Here is a 25,718-nt window from a genome sequence, read left to right on the forward strand (position 1 = left end):
GTTTCCACACAGTAGTTCGTAAAGTACATTTATGTTTAGTTAATGTCCTGAAAACAGACCAAGGTTCTGAGGTCGGTTCCTCCAAGTGTATGCATATACTGAGAGACCTGTCATCTGTCGACTATAAACTCATCACGAAATCTTCCATAGACGATGTCGTGAATTCGGACTCAAAATTATTAACCATACGCTGCTCGGGAAACAATGATTTGCCCGGTCGAATGTGACTGAAAATGTTGTTGCTTGTCACGATAAGAGGCTATTAAATGTGTTTGAGTTTTATTTAACAAATTACAAAATCGGTAAAAACTCGGAAAATGTTGAACTCGGAAGGTTCGACTACCAGGCAGTCGAAACTTTGTGAGGAAAAAAATCGACATTGTTTGAGATATTGCGGGTAGGTGTTTGAGACATTGTGGGTAGGTGTTTGAGACATTGTGGGTATGTGTTTGAGATATTGTGGGTATGTGTTTGAGACATTGTGGGTAGGTGTTTGAGACATTGCGGGTAGGTGTTTGAGATATTGCGGGTAGGTGTTTGAGACATTGTGGGTATGTGTTTGAGTAGTTGTGGGTAGGTGTTTGAGACATTGCGGGTAGGTGTTTGAGATATTGCGGGTAGTTGTTTGAGACATTGTGAGTATGTGTTTGAGTACTTGTGGGTAGGTGTTTGAGACATTGCGGGTAGGTGTTTGAGATATTGCGGGTAGGTGTTTGAGACATTGTGGGTATGTGTTTGAGTAGTTGTGGGTAGGTGTTTGAGACATTGCGGGTAGGTGTTTGAGATATTGCGGGTAGGTGTTTGAGACATTGTGGGTAGGTGTTTGAGTAGTTGTGGGTAGGTGTTTGAGTAGTTGTGGGTAGGTGTTTGAGATATTGCGGGTATGTGTTTGAGACATTGTGGGTATGTGTTTTGAGACATTGTGGGTAGGTGTTTGAGATATTGTGGGTAGGTGTTTGAGACATTGTGTGTAGGTGTTTGAGTAGTTGTGGGTATGTGTTTGAGATTTTGTGGGTATGTGTTTGAGACATTGTGGGTATGTGTTTGAGACATTGTGGGTAGGTGTTTGAGATATTGCGGGTAGGTGTTTGAGACATTGTGGGTAGGTGTTTGACATATTGCGGGTAGGTGTTTGAGACATTGTGGGTAGGTGTTTGAGTAGTTGTGGGTAGGTGTTTGAGTAGTTGTGGGTATGTGTTTGAGACATTGCGGGTATGTGTTTGAGATATTGTGGGTATGTGTTTGAGACATTGTGGGTATGTGTTTGAGACATTGTGGGTAGGTGTTTGAGACATTGTGGGTATGTGTTTGAGATATTGCGGGTAGGTGTTTGAGACATTGTGCGTATGTGTTTGAGTAGTTGTGGGTAGGTGTTTGAGACATTGCGGGTAGGTGTTTGAGACATTGTGGGTATGTGTTTGAGATATTGCGGGTAGGTGTTTGAGACATTGTTGGTATGTGTTTGAGACATTGTGGGTAGGTGTTTGAGACATTATGGGTATGTGTTTGAGACATTGTGGGGATGTGTTTGATACATTATGGGCATGTGTTTGAGACATTGCGGGTAGGTGTTTGAGATATTGCGGGTAGGTGTTTGAGACATTGTGGGTATGTGTTTGAGTAGTTGTGGGTAGGTGTTTGAGACATTGCGGGTAGGTGTTTGAGATATTGCGGGTAGTTGTTTGAGACATTGTGAGTATGTGTTTGAGTACTTGTGGGTAGGTGTTTGAGACATTGCGGGTAGGTGTTTGAGATATTGCGGGTAGGTGTTTGAGACATTGTGGGTATGTGTTTGAGTAGTTGTGGGTAGGTGTTTGAGACATTGCGGGTAGGTGTTTGAGATATTGCGGGTAGGTGTTTGAGACATTGTGGGTAGGTGTTTGAGTAGTTGTGGGTAGGTGTTTGAGTAGTTGTGGGTAGGTGTTTGAGATATTGCGGGTATGTGTTTGAGACATTGTGGGTATGTGTTTTGAGACATTGTGGGTAGGTGTTTGAGATATTGTGGGTAGGTGTTTGAGACATTGTGTGTAGGTGTTTGAGTAGTTGTGGGTATGTGTTTGAGATTTTGTGGGTATGTGTTTGAGACATTGTGGGTATGTGTTTGAGACATTGTGGGTAGGTGTTTGAGATATTGCGGGTAGGTGTTTGAGACATTGTGGGTAGGTGTTTGACATATTGCGGGTAGGTGTTTGAGACATTGTGGGTAGGTGTTTGAGTAGTTGTGGGTAGGTGTTTGAGTAGTTGTGGGTATGTGTTTGAGACATTGCGGGTATGTGTTTGAGATATTGTGGGTATGTGTTTGAGACATTGTGGGTATGTGTTTGAGACATTGTGGGTAGGTGTTTGAGACATTGTGGGTATGTGTTTGAGATATTGCGGGTAGGTGTTTGAGACATTGTGCGTATGTGTTTGAGTAGTTGTGGGTAGGTGTTTGAGACATTGCGGGTAGGTGTTTGAGACATTGTGGGTATGTGTTTGAGATATTGCGGGTAGGTGTTTGAGACATTGTTGGTATGTGTTTGAGACATTGTGGGTAGGTGTTTGAGACATTATGGGTATGTGTTTGAGACATTGTGGGGATGTGTTTGATACATTATGGGCATGTGTTTGAGACATTGTGGGTATGTGTTTGAGACATTATGGGTGTGTGTTTGAGAAATTGTGAGTATGTGTTTGAGACATTATGGGTGTGTGTTTCAGAAATTGTGGGTAGGTGTTTGAGACATTGTGGGTATGTGTTTGAGACATTGTGGGTAGGTGTTTGAGACATTGTGGGTATGTGTTTGAGACATTGTGGGTATGTGTTTGAGATATTGTGGGTATGTGTTTGAGATATTGCGGGTAGGTGTTTCAGACATTGTGGGTATGTGTTTGAGAAATTGTGAGTATGTGTTTGAGACATTATGGGTGTGTGTTTGAGAAATTGTGGGTGTGTGTTTGAGTAGTTGTGGGTATGTGTTTGAGTAGTTGTGGGTATGTGTTTGAGACATTATGGGTGTGTGTTTGAGAAATTGTGAGTATGTGTTTGAGACATTATGGGTGTGTGTTTGAGAAATTGTGAGTATGTGTTTGAGACATTGTGGGTATGTGTTTGAGACATTGTTGGTATGTGTTTGAGACATTGTGGGTAGGTGTTTGAGACATTATGGGTATGTGTTTGAGACATTGTGGGGATGTGTTTGATACATTATGGGCATGTGTTTGAGACATTGTGGGTTTGTGTTTGAGACGTAGTGGGTATATGCTTGAGTGAGGGGGGGGGGGGGGGGGGGGGGGGGGGGGGTAGGCATTGTTGGTGTATGTTTTTAGGCCTTCTGTGGGTATATGTTTTACGATATTTATTATATGTGTTTCAGATATTGTTAGTTTGTGTGTTGAGACACTGTGGCAATGTTTCGAGGCATTGTGTAACAGACAGACGATCTATGGTTTCAGCAGTTTTAATAAATACTTCTATACACTAGTACTATACAGATGTCAAGGGCGAGGCAGAGACTGTGGCATAGACTGTGGCATAGGCTATGGGCTGTTTCGGGCGTGACCAGGTGTGGCAAGAGCTTGTCCTAGTGTGCCGGCCTTATGAACGTTGAGGTGGCTGTTAGCTGTTGGCTCGTGGCTGTTCGGGTTCTTAGGCTGCTCTTGTGGACTGCTCTGTGTGTCTGGTCCTGTTCTGGGTTCAACGCCCTGCTGTGCCTCTCTGTGACGGTTATATGGGGATTGTATGGCTGGTCTGTCGTGACTCGACCCTGTATCACGATCATCAATCAGCTGGCAGCAGTTGTCAGTCAGTAATGGTCCAATCATGACCATCAAGTCGTTTGAGGATCAAAACTCATTAATCTGCCTGCAGCACCCTTTGGTCAGTAATTGTCCGAATCACGACTATCAGGTCATCAAAACAGGAAACCAGTCTTCGGGAGTTGAATGCAGCCTTCGTGAGTTTCCTGGCGCATGGAGGATGTCTTCTCCAATATTATTACGGTTCAGTAACTGTCTATCGCGGTAACAACAAGCCGACCTGCCTACACAGCCTCTGGCCACACTGGATAGTGTCACATTGAGATATTCTCAACATAAATCTCTTAACAAATAATCGTGACAATCTGTGGATACATTAATACCTCAATTATATATGCAAACCACAATAACCAATTGTCAATTACTTTTGAGTATAGTTAATATACGTACATACTCACAAAATAACAAAATAAAACATGTTCTGAAACATGTTCTTTGCACACAAAGAACCGGGGTACAAAACAGCAGCGCCGTGTCAGATGGTCTTTCACGGTTGTGCATGTGTTTTTACAGTCAGCTTGTAAAGTTCTGTAACACGGTTATAGGACCATATGCGACGATAACAGTTCATAGATTGTTTTTTCTGCTGGCAGTACTTCTGTCACTGTGGTTTTGTCAACTCACGATACCCTCGGATAGCCATGTCCAGTGTCGGGTAGGTGCTCCATATGGTGGGAGTTGGTCGAACCTCTTCTGCTGGATCGGAGTCTTTTCGTGTCAAGAGTTGTGCAGAGGGTAGGGTTCCTCTGTAGGCGCGACCTGCGCTCCCAGTGTCAACTGGCGCCATCTCAAACTCTGTTGTAGCCAAGACATTCATCTTGCTCCTTCCTCGCTTGGCCAACCAGGGTCAATGAATCTTACATAAAGGAATTTCCCCACAAGTACTCCTACTACAATTAAGGTTATTCCCAAGAAATACGAGGGGTATTCAATAAGTTTTGCAACTTCAATATAAGACCAAGTCGCAGAATATCGTTTGCACTTTTATTTTTCAATCTAATCTTCATTCACCTCAATACACTTATTACATTTGTCCTTCAAGCTTTTAATACCACTTTTATAGAAATCCGCAGATTGGCCCTCTAACCACGCCTCTGTGGCAGCCTTTATATCCTCGTCATCCTGGAAGCGTCTTCCATGTAGGGCTAAGTCTGGGCTGTAGGGTGGGTGATTTAACTGTACATTCGAGACTTAGCCCCCAGTGACTATTTTCTATTCCGTCAAATGAAATCTACGTGGAAGACGCAATCAAGTGACCGGCTCATCATTCACATGTGATGTAGTATAACAGACCGTCCATTACGAGTAATGTCTTGAGGCTATAGCAACCATGCTGTCCCTGCTCCAGTGAGGTTTTTATCTTCCGGATCCCCTAATCCTTTGACTGTTCTGTAGTAACGTCCAGATTAGTCCTGCGGTATTGTCACAGCAGGATCTTCTGGTTCTGGAGCTTGGCAACGAGCATACCTCTTGGGGTCAAACTTCGATGAGTCTAGCACATTGATTTCAAGACTGTTGTAATTCACGACATGCTCAATTTCTTTGCATTGGGGACTCTAACAGGTACTTTAATGGTTTATGATCAGTTTTGACCACAAACTCCGTATTATGCAGGTAATGGTCAATCATCTGTAGGCCAAAGTGTATTGCAAATGCTTCTTTCTCTAAGGTTGCCCAGCGTGTCTGTGTGTCACTCAGCTTCTGCAACAGAAAGTGAATAGTTTTCTCAGTCCCGTCATTACTTATTTGGCCTCGACAAGCACCAATGCAGCTGTCACTTGCATCCATATACATGATGTAGGGTTTGTTAGGGTCATGATACAACAGCAGCAGTATTACCGTAAGACTGTTTCAGGAACTCTAAAGCTCGTTGGCATTCTTCTGTCTTTGTTAACCAGACGATCAATTCGGCATTTTTTTAGAAATTGGGAATGAAGCAATGATAATAATTGCACATACCAATGAAGCTTCTGACCTCTTTGCCAGATGTTGGGGCTCCAATCTACCATATGGCTTCCACTTTCTGCACCTGAGGCTTGATCCCATTCTGGTAAATCACGAATAATAAGTTGCTTGTTTCAGATTTGGCAAAGCTACACTTAGAAAGTTTAAGTTTCAGTAAGTGTTGTCTTTCACGATCAAACACTGTATATGATTTACCAAAATAACGATATGGACATATGATCATTTAAAGTTTTTGGAAAGATCAAGATGTCATCTAGATGTGCTAGGGAAAAGGCTTCCAGGTCTTGTAATACCTCATTCTCATTCATGAGTTCCATGAAGATTGATGGAGCATTACAGAGACCAAATGGTATGACAGAGAATTCAAACAGGCCTCGATGGCATGCAAACACCGTTTTTTCCTTACAACCTGCCAGTACCCCAACTTCAAATCCAAACTGGTGAAGTACCTAGAATCCCCCAATTGTGTCAGTATGTCATCAATGAGTTGGAAAAGCGTGGATATTGGCCTTGTAATTTTGTTCAGTGAAGTCGGAAGTCGACGCAGAAACGTTAGCTGCAAACTTTCTTGTCAGCATCGACAGTGGGGAAACCTTGATCTTTTAATGATCTTTGCATCCAACATGTCATTTATGGCTTTGTCAACCACTTTCTTTTTGTTAAGTGGTGTCCGGTATGGCCTCAACTTGATAGGTGGGTGGTCACCTGTGTCAGTCTTCATCTTAAAGGTGTTAGTATAGCCGAGGTCCAAATCACTTGTGGCAAAGAGATCTCTATGTCTATCAACTAAATATTGTATCTTCCCTTTATGCTCTCGTGGTTTGTCAACATCCTATGATGTGTCATCGAGAGGTGTTGTGGATGAGTGTCCAAACTGATCTGCTAGTGTCACAAGATTTGGTGGCACATTCTCTAGTCTTCCTACTGCGTACCCTCTCCTTAACCTAAATGATTCTTCAGCTCCAGAATCAATCAACACCTGTATAGTTGTTTTCCTATCATAACTGAACATGAACTCGAGCTACCAGCTGAATGTATACTGACTGTTGTCCCCTCCTCCTCCCCATCGGTTTCCTCATGAGAAGAAGTGTTCTGTTTAAACTTCAGTTCCCCCTGTGTTCCCCTCGTGCCCCATAGTTCGTCCCATAGTTTCTGACTCTCTTTGGGCAATCTATTTTAAAATGATCTGGCTGGTTGCACACCCAACATAGCATTGCTAGTTGTATATTTGGGAGACCCTCTTCGATCATTTGTGACTGTGTTGTCTCACCTGACCTAGGCCTGTCTCCTGACCTACAGTCCCTTGCCCTGTGGCCTGTTCGTTGACATTTAAAACATTTGACCTTAGAGCGGTAGTGACGACTTCCATAGGTTCTTCCTTACGTTGGTCATCCATTGATCTCTTTCCCTTTTCTCGTCTTAAGTTAAATCTACCACGTAGGTTCTGTTCGTAAGTAGCGCACGTCACAGCTGTGGCTAGATTTGGTGGGTATTCCCTCATCGCTGTCATTTTCAGATAATCAAAGGCCAGCCCATCTATGAAGAAACCAACCATTTCCTTTCCTACCAAGTCCTGTGTATGACTCTTTGGCTAGATTTAGCAGTCGTACTGCGAACAGCTGCACACTTTCTCCATGTTTTTGTTTTACTGCCCTCAAAAACATGAACGTATGTAGTGGGTCCGTTATTTTTGCAAATCGTTCTTTATGTCCTGCCATGCTGCCTGATCGTGATCTTGTAAATAATGATCGAGAAGATCACTAACTGACCTGGGCCCAATTGCACAAAGCGATCTTAGCACTAAGACTAGCGTAAGCCTATGTTAAAGTATGGGAGTTACGTTCATCTTAGCGCTAAGATCGCTTTGTGCAAGTGGGCCCAGATCTTGACTGATTTTATCCTTTCTTGATCTGAGCTCATTAGTACCACATATTTTTCTATACGTTTTCGCCATTGCGTAAATTGTGTAGGATCCCCTTCAAAAGTTTTAATTATCTGCGCTATCCCCTGGGTGCCTAAAACTGTCGACAGGTTAGCTAACTGTCCCGTTATATGTCCTGCTATCCCTGTCAAAAAGTCCCCTACTCCCTGGCCAGCCATAACGAAAAATGAACAGAGAAGAAGTCCGAGCTACTTACCCAAGTTTGATCTGAACTTCAGTCTCCACTTGGCACCAAAGAAGAATCCCAACGTGCTAAATATGGAGCACAACAGACAGACGTCTATGGTTTCAGCAGTTTCATAAGTACTTCTATACACTAGTACGAAACAGTTGCAAGGGTGTGGCAGAGACTGTGAGAGAGGCTATGGGCTGTTTCATTCGCCATATTGTGCTGGCCATCTGAGCGATGAGTTGGCTGTTGGCTGTTGGCCTTTGGCTCGTGGCTGTTCGGGTTCTTCGGGTGCTCTTCTGGACTGCTCTGTGTGTCTGATACTGTTCGGTGTTCAGCGCCCTGTGCCTGTCTGCTTGCTGCAAGGACGGACCATGTTATATAGGGATTGTCTTGCTGGCCTGTCGTGACCCGACACCTGCCTTTATCACGATCATCAATCAACTGGCAGCAGTTGTCAGTCAGTAACGGTCCAATCATGGTCATCAAGTCTTTTGAGGGTCAAAACAAAACTCATTAATCTGCCTGCGGCAAAACAGTAAACTCCTCAACACAGTGGCTAAGTTGTTGAGACATTGGGGGTATGTGTTTGATACATTGAGGGTATGTGTTTGATACATTGATGGTATTTGTTTGATACATTGAGGGTATGTGTTTGATACATTGATGGTATTTGTTTGATACATTGAGGGTATGTGTTTGATACACTGAGGGGGTGTGTTTGATACATTGAGGGTATGTGTTTGATACATTGAGGGTGTGTGTTTGATACATTGAGGGTATGTGTTTTAAACATTGAGGGTATGTGTTTGATACATTGAGGGTATGTGTTTGATACATTGAGGGTATGTGTTTGATACATTGAGGGTATGTGTTTGATACATTGAGGGTATGTGTTTGATACATTGAGGGTGTGTGTTTGATACATTGAGGGTGTGTGTTTGATACATTGAGGGTATGTGTTTGATACATTGAGGGTGTGTGTTTGATACATTGAGGGTATGTGTTTGATACATTGAGGGGGGGGTGTTTGATACATTGAGGGTATGTGTTTGATACATTTAGGGTATGTGTTTGATACATTGAGGGTATGTGTTTGATACATTGAGGGTATGTGTTTGAGCAGTTTCTGAAACTCGGCAGAGTAAGCTTAGAGCCTTTAGGGATGGCACATTTCCAAAACTGTAGGCCGAGTTGAATAACTGTAGGCCCAAATATTTTAGCTGAAGCAGGGAGACATACTCTTGCAATATAAATTACAAAACACAATCAGTCTGCCATCACACCGAGTTCCCAGACGCTGTGTTGATAGATGAAGCCAGCATTTATCAAGGAAATTAATATCTTTGCAACTACATGTCATACACCATTTGAATTGTCTACTCCTATTTGTTATAAATATGAAAGTTATGTTTGTTACATAATTTAAATAAGTGCATTTATAACTTAACTACGTTTGTTTTTAAAAAAAGATTTAAGCTGACACATTCATAACGTCCAGATTAAGTGAGTGAGTGAGTTGGATTTAACGCCGCTTTTAACATTATTCCAGTTATATCACGGCGAGGAAAAACCGAAGTGATGCAGGTCTCAGATGTTTAACACTTAGGTGAAACCCACGAGCACGGGCATGGTGCTGACAAACCTAGAAACATAATCGGGGCAAACCAGGATTCGAACCCACAATCATAGGTTTCTGGCGTGCCCAAGGGACGCAACTCTGCACAGCGATTCGCGGCGCCTTAGACGACTGGGCCACCTGTGCACACCCCCTCCAGTTTAAGCATAAGGAAGCGAAAAATATGGCGATATTCGGTAATTATATGGTTTCATAATAGAGCTATCCACTAACTTATTTCTTTTTAAAAAATATCATCATAAAAGTAATCGTAAAATGATGATAAAAATAATTTTAAGTGCGATCTATAAAAACATTTCCCGATAATAGTGGCTTACCGTTCAGTGGCATGGGAAAATACCTACGTTTTCGGACCGTGAAGATTCGGGTTAGAATAGGCCTTCGGCAAGCCATGATTACCCTAAAAGCATGATGCTTGTCGTAAGAGACGACTAACGGGATCGGGTGATCAGTTTCCTCCTCCGTTTTCGAAGCTTTATAAATAACACTTGCGAAAATTCGTTCGATGTTTGTTATCGTCAGAAAGCTCTGAACATCAATAATATTACAGCAACCTCGCCAGTTGTATTTTCGCAGTTGTAACATGCGATTTTAATGGATAGAAATTAAGCTTTTGCCGTAATCTAATATAAGATCATTATCATGCACATGACCTGAGGCAGCCAATCAAATTACAACAACGGATATCGTCCTTGTGTGATATATTTCAGATTAAGAAGAAAGTATTTGGTCAAATCGTGGTCTTTTGAACATCTTAAGCAGGAAATTGCGATCGATGTTTAAAATATGGAATTTCGTGCACATATCGTTCTAGGTTACGACTGTGACAAAGACTTCTCATGCATATAATCGTTTAATCCAAAGACGTATAGATAGATTATACATATACGTCAACATACGTCTTCGTCCTGTCCCAGCCGAAACATTGAGGCGACAAATGCCAAGAAGTCATTTGAATTATATTAAACGATCGCACGAAAAGATGGAAAAGGTAACTTTGATGTATTCTTGACAAGTTTTAGAATTGTTTGTTGCGTTTATTTATTACTTTTTTTAACTTTTAATTTGTTTACGGTTTGCTTAAAAGTCTTTGGATTTCTGTTTGAATATTCGATATGGACCCGTTGTCAAGGTACGTGTCACAGATTATGTTTTCAATAACATTGCGGTAAATAGTTCCTTATTTTAAATCTATTGATAAAATATGATAAAACTGAAATGAAAACGTATTTTTGGCTTTGGGATAGAGATAATAAATGAATGAAATGAGAGGTAGGTTCATGAACTTATATTATTTTGACGTGGCTATGAGGTGACCAGTACACCGGCCTGCGTTGATGGATGAGTTATCGAGCGGATTACTTTCAAGCTCTGTGTGTGTGTGTGTGAGTGAGTGTGTGTGTGAGTGAGTGAGTGTGTGTGTGAGTGAGTGAGTGTGTGTGTGTGTGTGTGTGAGTGAGTGAGTGTGTGTGTGTGTGTGTGTGTGTGTGTGTGTGTGTGTGTGTGTGTGTGAGTGAGTGAGTGAGTGAGTGAGTGAGTGAGTGAGTGAGTGTGTGTGTGTGTGTGTGTGTGTGTGTGTGTGTGTGTGTGTGTGTGTGTGTGTGTGTGTGTGTGTGTGTGTGTGATACATTGTGGGTATGTGTTTGATACATTGTGGGTATGTGTTTGAGACATTGTGGCTATGTGATTGATACATTGTGGGTATGTGTTTGAGACATTGTGGCTATGTGTTTGATACATTGTGGGTATGTGTTTGAGACATTGTGGCTCTGTGTTTGAGACATTGTGGGTGTGAATATAAGACAATGTTGGTATGTACATCCAGATTAGTCTTGCCTGTGTCATTGTATCGTCAACACGTCACCATCCTCGATAATGCAGTGTCATGATACATATCCTGGTCCCACTCGCTACGATGGTTTGGTTTTGGCAATTATTCATTTCACGTTCCAGTGTTCCAATGGATTTATTGATCTTTGATCTTTGTCGGGGCACATTACCTAGCTGGCTTCAATTTGCCCTTTGTTGTGGCCATTCTTTAAACTATCAGTGCTAATTAACACACACACCCCCTCCCCCGTTTGCCCAGTGTCTATTACCAATTACTCTATGATAACTGAAGTGTTGGCTTCCATTGTCTATTGCTATTGGTAGCTTGTACCTTTTGTTATTTTTCACCTTTTGTTATCTTATTAATTTTGTTGTCCTTATATGTACACGTATATGCTCTCCGCCTCATGGCTGCATTTGCCGCATCACTGAAGGGACCACGTGGTGTGGTTTTATTTTTTTAATTATATATTTTGTATTATTATTTTCGTTTTAGCATCTTTATTACATCACGATACCAGATTTTAAGACCCTGTACAATACCACTTGGACAGGTGTATCGGGGATGTTTTTTTCCACAAAAACTAAATAGCAATGGATATCAAAAAACAGTTTTAGTTTGGATCCAATAGGTAACTGGATATACTCCATTAATGCGTAGCGTATTAACAAATCATTTCTGAATGTATTAAGATGATGGTCGATTCCAGTCACTTTATATCCGTATTCAATAAATTTAGATAACACCAACAATTATTCCATAACTTCAGAATGATCGTTTTCTTCACTGTCGTCATAGAAAACAATATTGCCATAATTATCATATATTTTGTAATGGATATTATAACTCTAGACCATCTAAAGAAATCCAACCAAAGAGAAAAAAACATTTTGGCAATAAAATAGATAATGTCTTATGGTGTGCGAGAGCGAGGGAAATACCGGAATTTAGGCGCGAGTATGGTAAACATAGAATGAAATGAACACTCATATAATATATAGAGAATCTCACCCAAGTGTCTTTTGATATCAAATATATCAACACGAGTTGATAAAAGTGGAAAAATTCCGAGGCTTGCCGAGGATTTTTGCCACCTTTATCAACGAGTGTTGATATATTTGATATCAAAAGACACGAGGGTGAGATTTTATTTATCATCCAACATCATTCTTTCAACTTTTTCAATTTGGAGACAGTATTTAGCAGTGTCTTCAGTGTAAAAAGTACTGCAAACAGCTTCAGTAGCAGAGCCATTAGTGATGTCATTTGATTGTGACGTCATGGTAACCAGTGATGTCACAATGGTCTGCAAAGCATTGTGATGTAATTTCATTGCAGCGATATCTACAGTGTAGATATCGCTTGATCTCATCCAAGCGATATCTCCTGTGGCAGCCAGTTTTGGATGATAAATCTATATACCATGAGACATTATCTATTGTATTTCCAAAATGATCTATTTATTACCGAAGAAGATGTCTACACACAGAGACGAATTTTAATGTGTACCTTATAAGGACGGGACCGCTTCCGTGGTCTAGTGGTAGAGCGTCCGCCCGGAGAGCGGAAGGTCCGGAGTTCGATCCCCGGCCGCGTCATACCAAAATACGTTAAAAGATGGTACTTGTTGTTACCCTGTCTGGCGCTCGGCAATAAGGGGCTAAAACAAGGACTGGTCGGCTCGGAGTCAGTATACTGTGTCTGAGTGGGGTATTCATGTTAAACTGCGGCATGGTATCTCAGTGAGCTAGCACTATAAATCGGCATCAGTCCGGTCTAGTACAAGCAGCCACACACACACACGTGCTTGCACGTCGCTATATAAGTGCAATAATCTTGGACGCGACGTTAAACCCAATATCACCTCACCTAACCGTTTTGACTTCAGCCCCTTTGATCTGTGAGACAATACAAATAGAGTCCCATTGCAGATAAAGCCCGCACTTCACGTTCGCGATCACCCGGTGATGCAACAGATAACCTGTAGAATGTCTCAACGCATTGAATTGTAATCTGTGTTCCGCTTATCAAAGTGAAGATTGCTCTATACGCACTGTTGTTTTCTTTTGTCGTATTCAAACGACGCGAGGGTTCACGCTGACCTGGAAAATCCCAAAACAACAATTTATTGTGTGAATGCGATGAAGTGGATGATAAAACACACTATCTTTTTAAACTACACATGTAGTAAAAAAGAAATATGATCATCCGCGTTAACGCCCAGACAGTATAAATTATACATGTAGTATACACCTAGTCTGTCATACAGACCCTGAAACAAATATACCCAATACTGCCCATGCAAGTCTATAATGTTTGGCAAGTCTATATTACTGCAGTGTCTGAAACTGAAGAAAGTCCCTGGTCTCTTTTTTATTACATTGTATAACTATACTACTCAAAAGAAGTTAAGGATCACCTGATTCTTTCATATTACCATAGTTAATCTCTCATGCCATGAGAGATTTACATTAATAATATGAAAGAATCGGGTGATCCTTAACTTCTTTTGAGTAGTATATAATTTAACAACTGGTTTTTTTCTGTTAAATATGTTCATCTCAGAGACTAGATGTTAGTCTAGTATATACTGTCTGGGCGTTACGCTCACATGATTGTGGAACAGACTGTAGCTTTACCCATTAACATCTATCTATCTAGGGATTATCTTGATCCGGTGTTTATTTTGATGTATCAAGAACTATACCTGCTGGCAAAGTGAGAACCACAGACTCACTCGCATGCTCGTGTCCAGTGTGGTTCAGATAATAGATAGTTATTGACATCACTGTGACCCACTCCCTGACCTAGCTCGCAGAGAAGAGATAGGCGAGCCAAAGCGAAGCAGGACACTATATCAACTTACACTATGCAGAGTTGACGCTCGTTCTCATTGTGTCGACAGTGCAGGGTGCGGGTGCATGTGGAAACACAAGGGTGGCCTTTTAGAGTACAAGTTTGATTTGTGTACCCAGACAGCCTTAGTAGGGGTGGGGAACGCTTGTATGTGCCCCCTGAAACGGATGCAAGGAGGGTCTCTTGTATGTCCCCATACGGACCCTTGTAGGGTCGAAGCACGCTTGTGAGCATCCATACGGGCCCTTGTAACGGTGACGGACGCTGGTGTGTACACTCAGGGATCATTGTAACGTCGAGGGATGTTTGTGTTCATCAATATGGATTTTTAAAAGGCGACGGACACTTATGTGTACCGATAAGGACTATTGTAACGCTGACGGACGCTTGTGTATACCCACGGGTACGTTTGCAAGGGGTAGACGCTTGTTGGTACCCGTAGAGGTGCTTCTTACGGCGAATGTCTCTTGTGACGGGGAGGAGCCCTTCTGTGTACCCTTAATATGGTTGAATGGGTGAGAGCTTTGTGCTAACCCCGACAGACGCTGGTAGGGTGTTTTGACACTTGTGTTTACCCCGAGAGACGCCACCTGGGTGTATAGACACTTGTGTTTACCCATAGAGACGCTGCCTGGGTGTGGGGACGCTTGTGTTATACCCTGAGAGACGCTGGTAGGGTGTATAGACACTTGTGTTATACCATGCAGGACGCTGGTGGTGTGTAGGGACATATGTTTACCCGAGAGACGCTGTCAGGGGGAGGGGCGCTTGTGTTTAACATGAGAGACGTTAGCAGTGTATATGGACGTTTGTGTTATACCCTGGGAGACGCAGCCTAGGTGTAGGGACGCTTGTGTTATACCCTTGGAGACGCTGGCATTGTTAAGGGACACTTGTGTTTACCCGAGAAACGCTGCCGGGGTGTAGGGACGCTTGTGTTATACCCTGAAAGACGCAGGCAGGGTGTAGAGACGATTGTGTTTACCCCGAGAGACGCCGCCTAGGTGTAGAGACGCTTGTGTTATACCCTTGGAGACGCAGGCAGGGTGTAGAGACGATTGTGTTTACCCCGAGAGACGCCGCCTAGGTGTAGAGACGCTTGTGTTATACCCTTGGAGACGCAGGCATTGTTTAGGGACGCTTGTGTTATACCCTGAGAGACGTTGCCGGAGTAAAGGGACGCTTGTGTTTACCCTGAGAGACGCTGCCGGAGTAAAGGGACGCTTGTGTGTGCCCCGAGGGACGTTGCCGGAGTAAAGGGACGCTCGTGTGTGCCCTGAGAGACGCTGCCGGAGTAAAGGGACGCTTGTGTGTGCCCCGAGAGACTGTGTACTCGTATTTGAAAAAGAGACATGGAGGACCATCACCAACACCATCATCATCATCATATGACGACCACGGAGTCGAACCCAGGCACGTCACCTCCGTCGGTGGATCATATCTCTCACCACGGCCACCACATCGTAAGTTAACTTCACCTTTGTTGTTGTTGTTGTGTAATACAAGACAACATTTAGATCAGTCAACAGTTGTAAGGTCAGACGAGACAATAATAAAAACGGATCTATTCATCCACTTTCGTATTTATGTATGATACCCGAGAAGATCCGGGTTAGAAAAGGGCTTCAGCAACCCATGCTTACCCTTCTCTGGCCCCTCCCACCCCCTGCCTCCCATCCCCCGTCCGCCCCATCTGTCAATACATACATACCTTTAAACACATTCATAAGACGGCAAGGCCACATTGTAGGTCGTAGGTCGACCCGTGAAGATCCGGGTAGAAAATATGTTTTGAGCATCCCATTCTTGCCGTAAGAGGCGACTGTGCTTGGAGTGGTCAGGTTTCACAAGGAGAGCTTGTCTCAGGTGCTTTTTACCTATTTCTTGTTGTTTTCTCATTGTCAACAAACATCGGGTATGGTAGATGAAGCACATGGTTGGCCCAAAGATTGGGAGACAACCGATAGCAAAGCTGTCGCCACGTGACAGAACGTTGGCCATGGCGACCCACATAAACACGTGATCCCTTGGAATATCACAAATATTTATTTTGTATGTCAGTGAAGTAAACGATGATTCTGAACTGCTGAATTATAAGATCTAGTCCCTTATGAGTGAGTGGGTTAAGTTAAGTAGTGTTTACGTAAGCGTAGTCCCTTATGAGTGAGTGGGTTAGGTTAAGTTGTATTTACGTAAAAGTAGTTCCTTATGATTGAGTGGGTTAGGTTAAGTAGTATTTACGTAAAAGTAGTCCCTTATGAGTGAGTGGGTTAGGTTAAGTAGTATTTACATAAAAGTAGTTCCTTATGATTGAGTGGGTTAGGTTAAGAAGCATTTACGTAAAAGTAGTTCCTTATGATTGAGTGGGTTAAGTTAAGTAGTATTTACGTAAGCGTAGTCCCTTATGAGTGAGTTAGGTTAAGTAGAATTAACGTAAAAGTAGTTCCTTATGAGTGAGTGGGTTAGGTCAAGTAGCATTTACGTAAAAGTAGTTCCTTATGATTAAGTGGGTTAGGTTAAGTAGCATTTACGTAAAAGTAGTTCCTTATGAGTGAGTGGGTTAGGTCAAGTAGCATTAACGTAAAAGTAGTCCCTTATGAGTGAGCGTGTTAGGTTAAGTAGCATTTACGTAAAAGTAGTTCCTTATGATTGAGTGGGTTAGGTCAAGTAGCATTAACGTAAAAGTAGTCCCTTATGAGTGAGCGTGTTAGGTTAAGTAGTATTTAAGTTATATCACGTTGTCGTGGCTAAACACAGGAGACGTAGAATTGTAACGCTTATATGAAACTCATAAGTTTGGGCGTCATAATCTGGCAGAATCCCTGATTAGAACTCATAATAACGATACCTGGCGAACTGGGATTTGAACACAAGATCATAGGTTCCTGCCACACTTAAGGGACGCAACTCTCGACGTCGGCTCAGGCCGGTGAATCACCCGTTGGCCCGAATAAAGCAAGTGTTCTACTTTATGTAGACACGGATACTGACTTGAGATTTGTCTATCCTAAGAGACAAAAAGGCATTGCTTTCTTGTCTGATGGTATACAGATGTCACTCGAATAGGATACAGCTGATCCTGCTGTCTAAAGAGCTGCCACCCACCACGTACAGTTGCGTCCCTTATCCCAGTCAGGATCCGATTGTTGTATGTTCGAATCCCAGATTCGCCCGTTTACTACCTTTGATGGTGGGTTTCACCGAAGCATAAAAGTATATGGCCTGCGACACTTTCGTCATTCCTCAATATTAGCTGACTGTCCAGAAAGCCCGTGAAGAACAGATCTTCAGCAACCCATGCTTTCCGTAAAAGGCGACTATACTTGTCGTAAGAGGCGGCTAACTGGGTCGGGCGGTCAGGCTCGCTGATTTGGTTGATGCATGTCATCGTATCCCCAATACGTGGATCGATCCTCATGATATCAATCACTTGATTGTCTGGTCCAGATTCGATTGTATACAGACCGTCGTCATACAGCTGGAATATTGCTGAGTGCGGCTTTAAACAACAACAACAACAACAACGACTGGCCAGGGCATAATGAAATAAAGTTCACAGTGCCTTAAAACCAACTCATTCACTCGCATTGTTCCCATGCGGGAAGTATCCAGTGATCCGTACCTTCAAACGAGTTCAAACGCTTTAACAACTAGGCTTCCCCACTACTAATACAATGAACAGTACATATTTGTGATCACTATAAAAGGTCAAAGTCTTGTGTCCAATTTCACCCTTCTCTTTTTTCGCTCCCCAAACAATAAAACGATACATCAAAGCCCACCGACATCTACCTTAGTTGTTTCTTTGCAACATTTTCCAAACCAAAAAGCTCCTCTTAAGTTAAAGGTTTCCCGCAAACCGGCCGAACATTGAATATTCTGAAGGGGCCTGGGAGTATATTTGAAAGACATCACCTTATTCCATCAGTTCAATATTTTGTCATCATTACGAGTTATTGTGTCCAGTGTCGGGATCTGTACGACATATCGTTCCCTTCCATCATTGCACCGTGTATGTATGTGTATATTTGGTTGCCATGGTTATATTTCAGATGACGTTTCAGTTGTGGACATCATCCAGTCTCCTGTTCCGGTTCTGGTATCTCGACTCCATGCACGGTCAGTGGTTGTAGTGCCCCACCCACCCCACTCACCAATATGTCCCACCCCTTACGTCATCAGGTACCACATTACACTACCACCCACCCCAATACTCCATCCACCTCCTCACCCAACCATCCACCTCCTTAAACGACCATCCACCTCCTTAAACGACCATCCGCCTCCTTACGCAACCATCCACCTCCTTACTCAACCATCTACCGCCTTAAACGACCATCCGCCTCCTTAAACGACCATCGTCCTCCTTACTCAACCATCCACCTCCTTACTAAACCATCTACCTCCTTAAACGACCATCCGCCTCCTTACTCAACTATCAACCCCCTTAAACGACCAGCCGCCACCTTAAACGACCATCCACCTCCTTACTCAACCATTCATCCCCTTACTAAACCATCCACCTCCTTAAACGACCATCCACCTCCTGACTCAACCATCCATCTCCTTCCTCAACTATCAACCACCTTAAACGACCATCCGCCACCTTATACGACCATCCGTCACCCTAAACGATCATCCACCTCCTTACTCAACTATCACCCTCCTTAAACGACCATCCGCCACCTTATACGACCATCCGTCACCCTAAACGATCATCCACCTCCTTACTCAACTATCACCCTCCTTAAACGACCATCCGCCACCTTAAACGACCACCCACCTCCTTACCCACCCATCGACCTCCTTACCCAACCATCCACCACCTTACCAACCCATCGACCTCCTTTCCCAACCATCCACCACCTTACCCACTCATCGAACTCCTTACCCAACCATCCACCACCTTACCCACCCATCGACCTCCTTAGCCAACTATCCACCACCTTAGCCATCCATCACAATCTCCGTTTGTTTTCAAATTGTAGTAAATGATAAACATGGCAGTATAGAAATTCCTTGTAGGCTTAGCCCTCCGGAAAGACGGTTTGCCATGTCCTCAGGAAACACGACCGCACAAGTGGAAGCATCGTTAGTCAAACAGTGCATGACCTCGTAGTAATTGCCCTTAAAGTGAGTTAGTGAGTTGTGTTTAACGCCGCTTTTAACAGTATTCCAGTCATATCACGGCATGTCAGCTTAATGTGGGAGGAAAGCCCGAAGTGATGCAGGTCCCACGAGCACGGTTATGGTGCTGACATACCTAGAAACATAATCGGGGCGAACCGGGATTCGAACCCACATTCATAGGGTTCTGGCGTGCCTAAGGGACGCAACTCTGCACAGCGAATCGCGGCGCCTTAGACGACTTAAAAGGGCAAATAAAGTCAGCATAGTAACCTAGCAGAATAATTTAGGGCATGCTTAATCACAAATGCTGGCAAATGTAATTTGAAAAACGGACATAGCGTAAAACCGATAAAAAAACCCAGTCGAAATCGTCCACTCAACGGAAAATTCCGCCGCGGAGGGGAATCCCCTTACTCGGGTTAAAACGGAGTTCTGTTGTTTGACGCGCTGCCCACTTTTAACTATCATGGCGATCGGGCCGACGCCCAGTCTGCCTTCTTCTGTAATATACAACGTCTTTTTTCTGTCTGCTCATCCACGTGATTACCATGTCCACAACTTAAGTCCCCTTTGTAAATAACACTGAAGATGCCTTCAGGTGTTTACTGAGGGGATTCATCCCTGACAGGCATTCATTGTGTGGAATAGGGTCGAGGGCGGCTGGTGTTTTATCCCCCAAACAGGATGTAAGTAATAATACGCTAGTTACCGACTACAAAATGGCCACAATTTATGAATTACAACCTCTTTAATTACTGTTATCCCTAACATTAATAAAGAAATTGTTATCCATAAATTGTGTCAACTTTGTCATCCGTCAACTTCTAAGTAATGCCTATCAAACAATACTTACTGACTGTTAATTGTTATATTACGCCGCAAAAACGTAACAGCCAATGAAAACATTTGTTACCGCTGCGCCGTATAACTTTAGGCCACGCCCCCAAATAGGTTGTTTTTTTAAGCCGATTACGGATCGTGTGGTATCACAAAAAGCAAAATATAATTCCGTACTTTCTCATGCAACTCCACCACCCACCACCCACCACCCACCTCCCACCACCCTACTCCAACTCCCAGCATCTTACCCCGTCTCCTACAAACGTACTCCTTGAATCCACCCCTTGCTCCACTAGCCACCATCTTATCCACCACCAAACCATATTTACAACAACAATTACAACTACCCTAACCAAACCCCAATCCCCAATGATCAAAATTCGAGAAATGATTGTATGTAGCATGTACTAACATATCCCCATATTGAATGACGTTTTGTCTACCAGGACTGGTGACAGCTATGGTGTTTTCGTCTGTCCTTTCTGTGGTGTACGAGGGCTCCAAGTTCTACTACCACATCGGCAAGATCCTCCAAACCAGAAAGTCCACCAACAGGTACAGCATACACGAAGTAGAAGCTGCAGCAAACCCTATTTCCGTAGCAACATAGTTTTTTGTTTGTTTGTTTATTGTTTAACGCCGCACTCAGCAATATTCCAGCTATATGACGGCGGTCAGTAAATAATTGCGTGTGGATCAGACAATCCAGTGATTGATATCATGAGCATCGATCCATGCAATTGGGATGCGATGATATGCATCATCCAAGTCAGTGAACCTGACCACCCGATCCCGTTAGTCGCCTATTACGACAAGCATAGTCGCCTTTTACGGCAAGCATGGGTTTCTAAAGACCTATTCTAACCCGTAGCTTCACGAGTTATGTCCTGTATTAAAAATGTTTTCTAGAGAGTTTTGTACTATCCGAACACAGGGAGAAAGACAAAGGGAATATATCTCGGAGTATATTATTATTGAAACCTTGGGTCTTTCCCGAATATTATGCTGACGTGCCAGATTATATCATTGAAATATTTTGTTCAAAAGTGCGTGAAAAAATAGAAGTGAAAAAACTAGTGTACGTACAACTGTCGTAACGTATAGTGAGTGAGTGAGTGAGTTGGGTTTAACGCCGCTTTTAACAGTATTCCAGTTATATCGCGGTGTGTCAGGTTAATTTGGGAGGAAAACCCGAATTGATGCAGGTCTCAGACGTTTACCACTTCGGTGAAACCCACGAGCACGGGTATGGTGCTGACAAACCTATAAACATAATCGGGGCGAACCGGTCATAGGTTTCTGGCGTGCCTAAGGGCCGCAAACCTGCACAGCGAATCGCGGCGCCTTAGACGACTGGGCCACCCGTGCCCCCGTAACGTATAGGAATTATCAAACAGAAGGTAAACCATGGCTCCCTTGTTCGTGGTCTGACTAACTGAATTATTAGTTAAGCACCACTTAGCAATGTCAGAACGTTTTTCTCGTATCATTTATCTTGATGATAGAACAATTTCACGGAAAACGTTTGTCGCCAGCGGGACTCGAACCCAAATCGGCAAAGTGTGAGGTGCACGTGCGAAAGGATCGGGGAACATTTTTCACGTGCATCACGCAGGGCCAACTCACACAGTGTTTTTACAGTTGAGCATAGAGTTCATGAATATCTTTCAAAATACCTTCAACAAAACAATGTTTTTTGAGCATAGTAGGTGCTATAAATGTTTGAAATGGTTTAAGTATGTTAGACCAATCGGACCCCAGTGTTTAATCGTTAAAATGGTTCATTAAACCATAAACACCCTTTACACTTGACGTGTGACTGGTTAAATATTCTTCTGTCGCAGGTGGCAGGGCACGCTCGTGGCCCACTACGTGTCCCGGATGTGGAAAGCCTTGGCCTATACAATCCACTTTCTGATTGGCTACATCCTCATGCTGTGCACTATGACCTATAACGTATGGATTTTGCTTGCTGTTTGCATCGGAGCAGGGATTGGCCACTTCTTTCTTCTACCTCTCATCGTGCACGTGCTGAACAAAGTCACAGACGAAGAGACTCGTTCTGCACGTGCAAACACGACCCCAGTTACAAGGTGTAACAGGGAGTCCGACAAGTCCGACAGTTCGGATTCAGTCGAGACGGATAGCATACATCGAGCTCGAAACAACGAGAATGACTGTCTCCTTGAACTTCCTTTGAATATCCTTGAACAGAACTCGGTTGTTCGAGAAACAATGTTGTGACAATGATATACCCCCAGTTGCCTTACTTCATACAACAGGTGCGTCTTGTTCCTCTTCTGGTGAAACAGGCCATGGATGACAAATAAAAAACCCACAAAACACAACTGTATAATAAACAGGGATATACCAACTGAAACAAACCAGTTCAAAAGTCCCGTCTACTTTGAGATATATTATCATTTACCATTGTGTGGGTCGTAGAATACAGTAGAACACGGATATAACGAACTACAAGGGACCGGAAAAATCAGTTCGTTAATACGTTTCCGGTCGGAAATGTCCGCCATCTTGGATCAAACAAAATTCAATACACGTAACTGCATATTTCACTTGTATTAACAGTGATCGATCTGTTCCTTGAGTGAGTGAATGTTGTTTTGTGAAATCCACACTGTGTTTCCTACTCAGCAAAACGACAGAAACTTCGTTCATGTTGGACACCTGTACACGATGCCACGAGACACTCACCAAGAATAACTTTGGCCATCTACGACACTGTTGGATTATGTGTTTATGTGTAAACTGGGTGTTTAAACTTTCAACTTACTTTACCTCTTACCAACATATTTTACAAGGACCATCTGGCACCTCGTTCCATTAAGATCCAGGGTCATTGATCGGAGTTTCACATTATATTTCCGTGTTATGTATTTTGTTGTTCAATCTTGTTTGCGTACATGTGCTTTATTTGAATTTCAGGATATGATTTAGGCGAAAATAATAACGTTTGGGAAGTCGTCGCAATTCCCTGCGCAGAGTTGCGTCCCTTGGGCACGCCAGAACCTATAATTGTAGGTTCGAATCGGTTTGCCCCTATTATGAGTGGGTTGTCAGCACCACAGCCGTGCTCGTGGGTTTCGTCTAAGACGTGCATAAATTCAGGCTGTCCTCCCACTTAAAGCTGAAATGTTATGATACAATATTGTTCACAGAGCCGTTATACCCAACTCACTCACAGACCGCCAGAACCGTGAAGATCCGGGATGGAATAGGTCTTCAGCAACCCATGCTTGCTATAAAAAGGGCGACTATGCTTGTCTTAAGAGGCGACTAACGGGATCGGGTGGTCAGGCTCGCTGGCTTACTTGATGCATGTCATCGTATCCCAATTGCGTGTATCGATGCTCATGATGTCATTCACTAGTTTGTCTGATCGGCGTTAAACAAAACAACAACAACAACAAAAACAAAACAAAAACAAAAAACGCCGTCAAATAGCTGGATTACATTATTTTCTCGGCTTGGAAGGAGTTGTTGAAAACATTCTCTCAATGGCCACGTTTACCACCTTCACATGAGTTTTTTGGAAAACTTAGTTATTTTAGCTGCATTTGGAAACCCCTCACAACAGGGTGATTTCCCCTCGTATCCCATGATGTTTAAAGATATTAATACCATTATCAAGCGTTATGTATGATCATAATATAATGAAATAAAGTTGCAGTTTTGTCCCATTAATACTCACATATTTTCATTTTTTACAAAACGGAACTTTGTCTGTGGAAACCCATGTATAGTTTCCTGTACAACCGGTACAATGTTCATACCTTTTTAATAAAAATAATAAACATAATACAAAACGTTTTATTTGTTTGTTGTTTTAGGCCTCAGTATGATTCCAGTCCATCTTCCCGAGGGAAGGGCGTTAACTGACACATTAAAGTCCAGTTTCTACCCTTGCCGAACAAGGCTGGAAATTCCAGGCTCGATCGTAGCGCCACCAGTGGCTATAACAAGTAATGTCCCTTCTATGTCCCTCCTATTGACCAATCAGATTCCATCTCTCATATCACTTGCACTTGCACTGGTGGCCCAGTCGTCTAAGGCGCCGCGATTCGCTGTGCAGAGTTGCGTCCCTTGGGCACGCCAGAAACCTATGATTGTGGGTTCGAATCCCGGTTCGCCCCGATTATGTTTCTAGGTTTGTCAGCACCATACCCGTGCTCGTGGGTTTCACCGAAGTGGTAAACGTCTGAGACCAGCATCACTTCGGGCTTTCCTCCCACATTAAGCTGACACGCCGTGTTATAACTGGAATACTGTTTAAAGCAGCGTTAAACCCAACTCACTCACTATTAATGTAACCTTAGCGTATTTCTTCATCCAACGTTTGAAGGTCGTAATTGCATTTGTAGGACAGTTAATGTTCAACAGAACGACGGACACCCACTGATCTTCTATCTACCATTACTCAGCAGTGTGTATGTATGTCATACATAGGGATGTTCACAAACATAAGGTGTGTCTGCGCATATATAAATAACATCACTTTCATCGTATAAAAGATGTTCCGTGCGTGCTCAGAATTCCTGTAATCGCAAATAGCCATACAATAGGTTGTATTTGGGTTATTCAAAGGTCACATATTGGTCTAAAGTTGACGAGGGACTGGTTTCCGGACAATGCCTTTCACGAATGGATTTCGATCATTGTGCACAGTAGTCTCTAATAAAGCAAGAAAAGTTCGAAAACCACTCACATCGCTCAGCACCCCTTGAAGATACGGGTTAGAATTGGTCTTCAGGAACTCATGCTTGTTTCCTCCGTGAAGAACCGGGTTAGAATTGGTATTCAACGACCCATGATTGTCGTAAATGGCGACTAAAGGGATCGGATGGTCAGGATCACTGACTTGGTTGATGCATGTCATCGTATCCCAATTGCGTAGATGATGTTCATGATATCAATCACTGGTTTGTCTGGTCTGGACTCGATTATTTACAAACTGCCGTCATATAGCTGGGCAATTGCTGAGTGCGGCGCTAGACTACTAACAAACACCATTCAACAAGGTCATGGTCATGTGTAACGGTGAGTGAGTGAGGTTTTACGCAGCTTTTAGCAATATTTCAGCAATATCACGGCGGGGGACACCAGAAATTGGCTTCACACATTGTACCCATGTCGGGAATCGAACCCGGGTCTTCGGCGTGACGAGCGAACGCTTTAACCACTAGGCTACCCGACCGACCCTCATGTGTAACAGGACAGCTCAGTGTTTCAGTGTATACTAAGAGTTTTGGTGAACCTGTCCCCTCCGTTCACCTGCCACGTCATCCAATCTATGCGTTTATTTAATTATATACTGACGTAAAAATGTCACTGGGCTTCATATTAAATGGTGTAAATGTCATATTATTGAAAATAACATAATATGTGGCCATTCGTTTCATCATTGTCATCATTACAAATTCATTGACAAAACCGACACTTGGCAACAGGTGACAGAAAGACACGCCCTACAGAAATGGTGGTGTAACAACTTAATTAACGATGTCAATAAACCCACCGCCTGCAGGTTCTG

The 25,718-nt window shown here is 43.0% G+C and overlaps 1 protein-coding gene across 1 annotated transcript; it reads left to right on the plus strand.

Annotated features, from left to right (window-relative positions):
• Positions 1 to 13,954: 13,954 nt before the first annotated feature.
• On the plus strand, positions 13,955 to 23,994 carry LOC124142203 (probable low affinity copper uptake protein 2). Its single transcript, XM_046510522.2, has 4 exons — positions 13,955 to 15,663; positions 18,253 to 18,319; positions 20,617 to 20,725; positions 22,015 to 23,994. Exons 1-4 carry the CDS (start codon positions 15,553 to 15,555, stop codon positions 22,412 to 22,414), a joined length of 687 nt encoding a protein of 228 aa, XP_046366478.1. The 5' UTR covers positions 13,955 to 15,552; the 3' UTR covers positions 22,415 to 23,994.
• The last annotated feature ends 1,724 nt before the right edge of the window (positions 23,995 to 25,718 follow it).

The sequence above is a fragment of the Haliotis rufescens genome, unplaced genomic scaffold (genome assembly GCF_023055435.1).
Source record: "Haliotis rufescens isolate VD_foot unplaced genomic scaffold, xgHalRufe1.0.p SCAF_2, whole genome shotgun sequence".
Taxonomy (NCBI): Eukaryota; Metazoa; Mollusca; class Gastropoda; order Lepetellida; family Haliotidae; genus Haliotis; species Haliotis rufescens.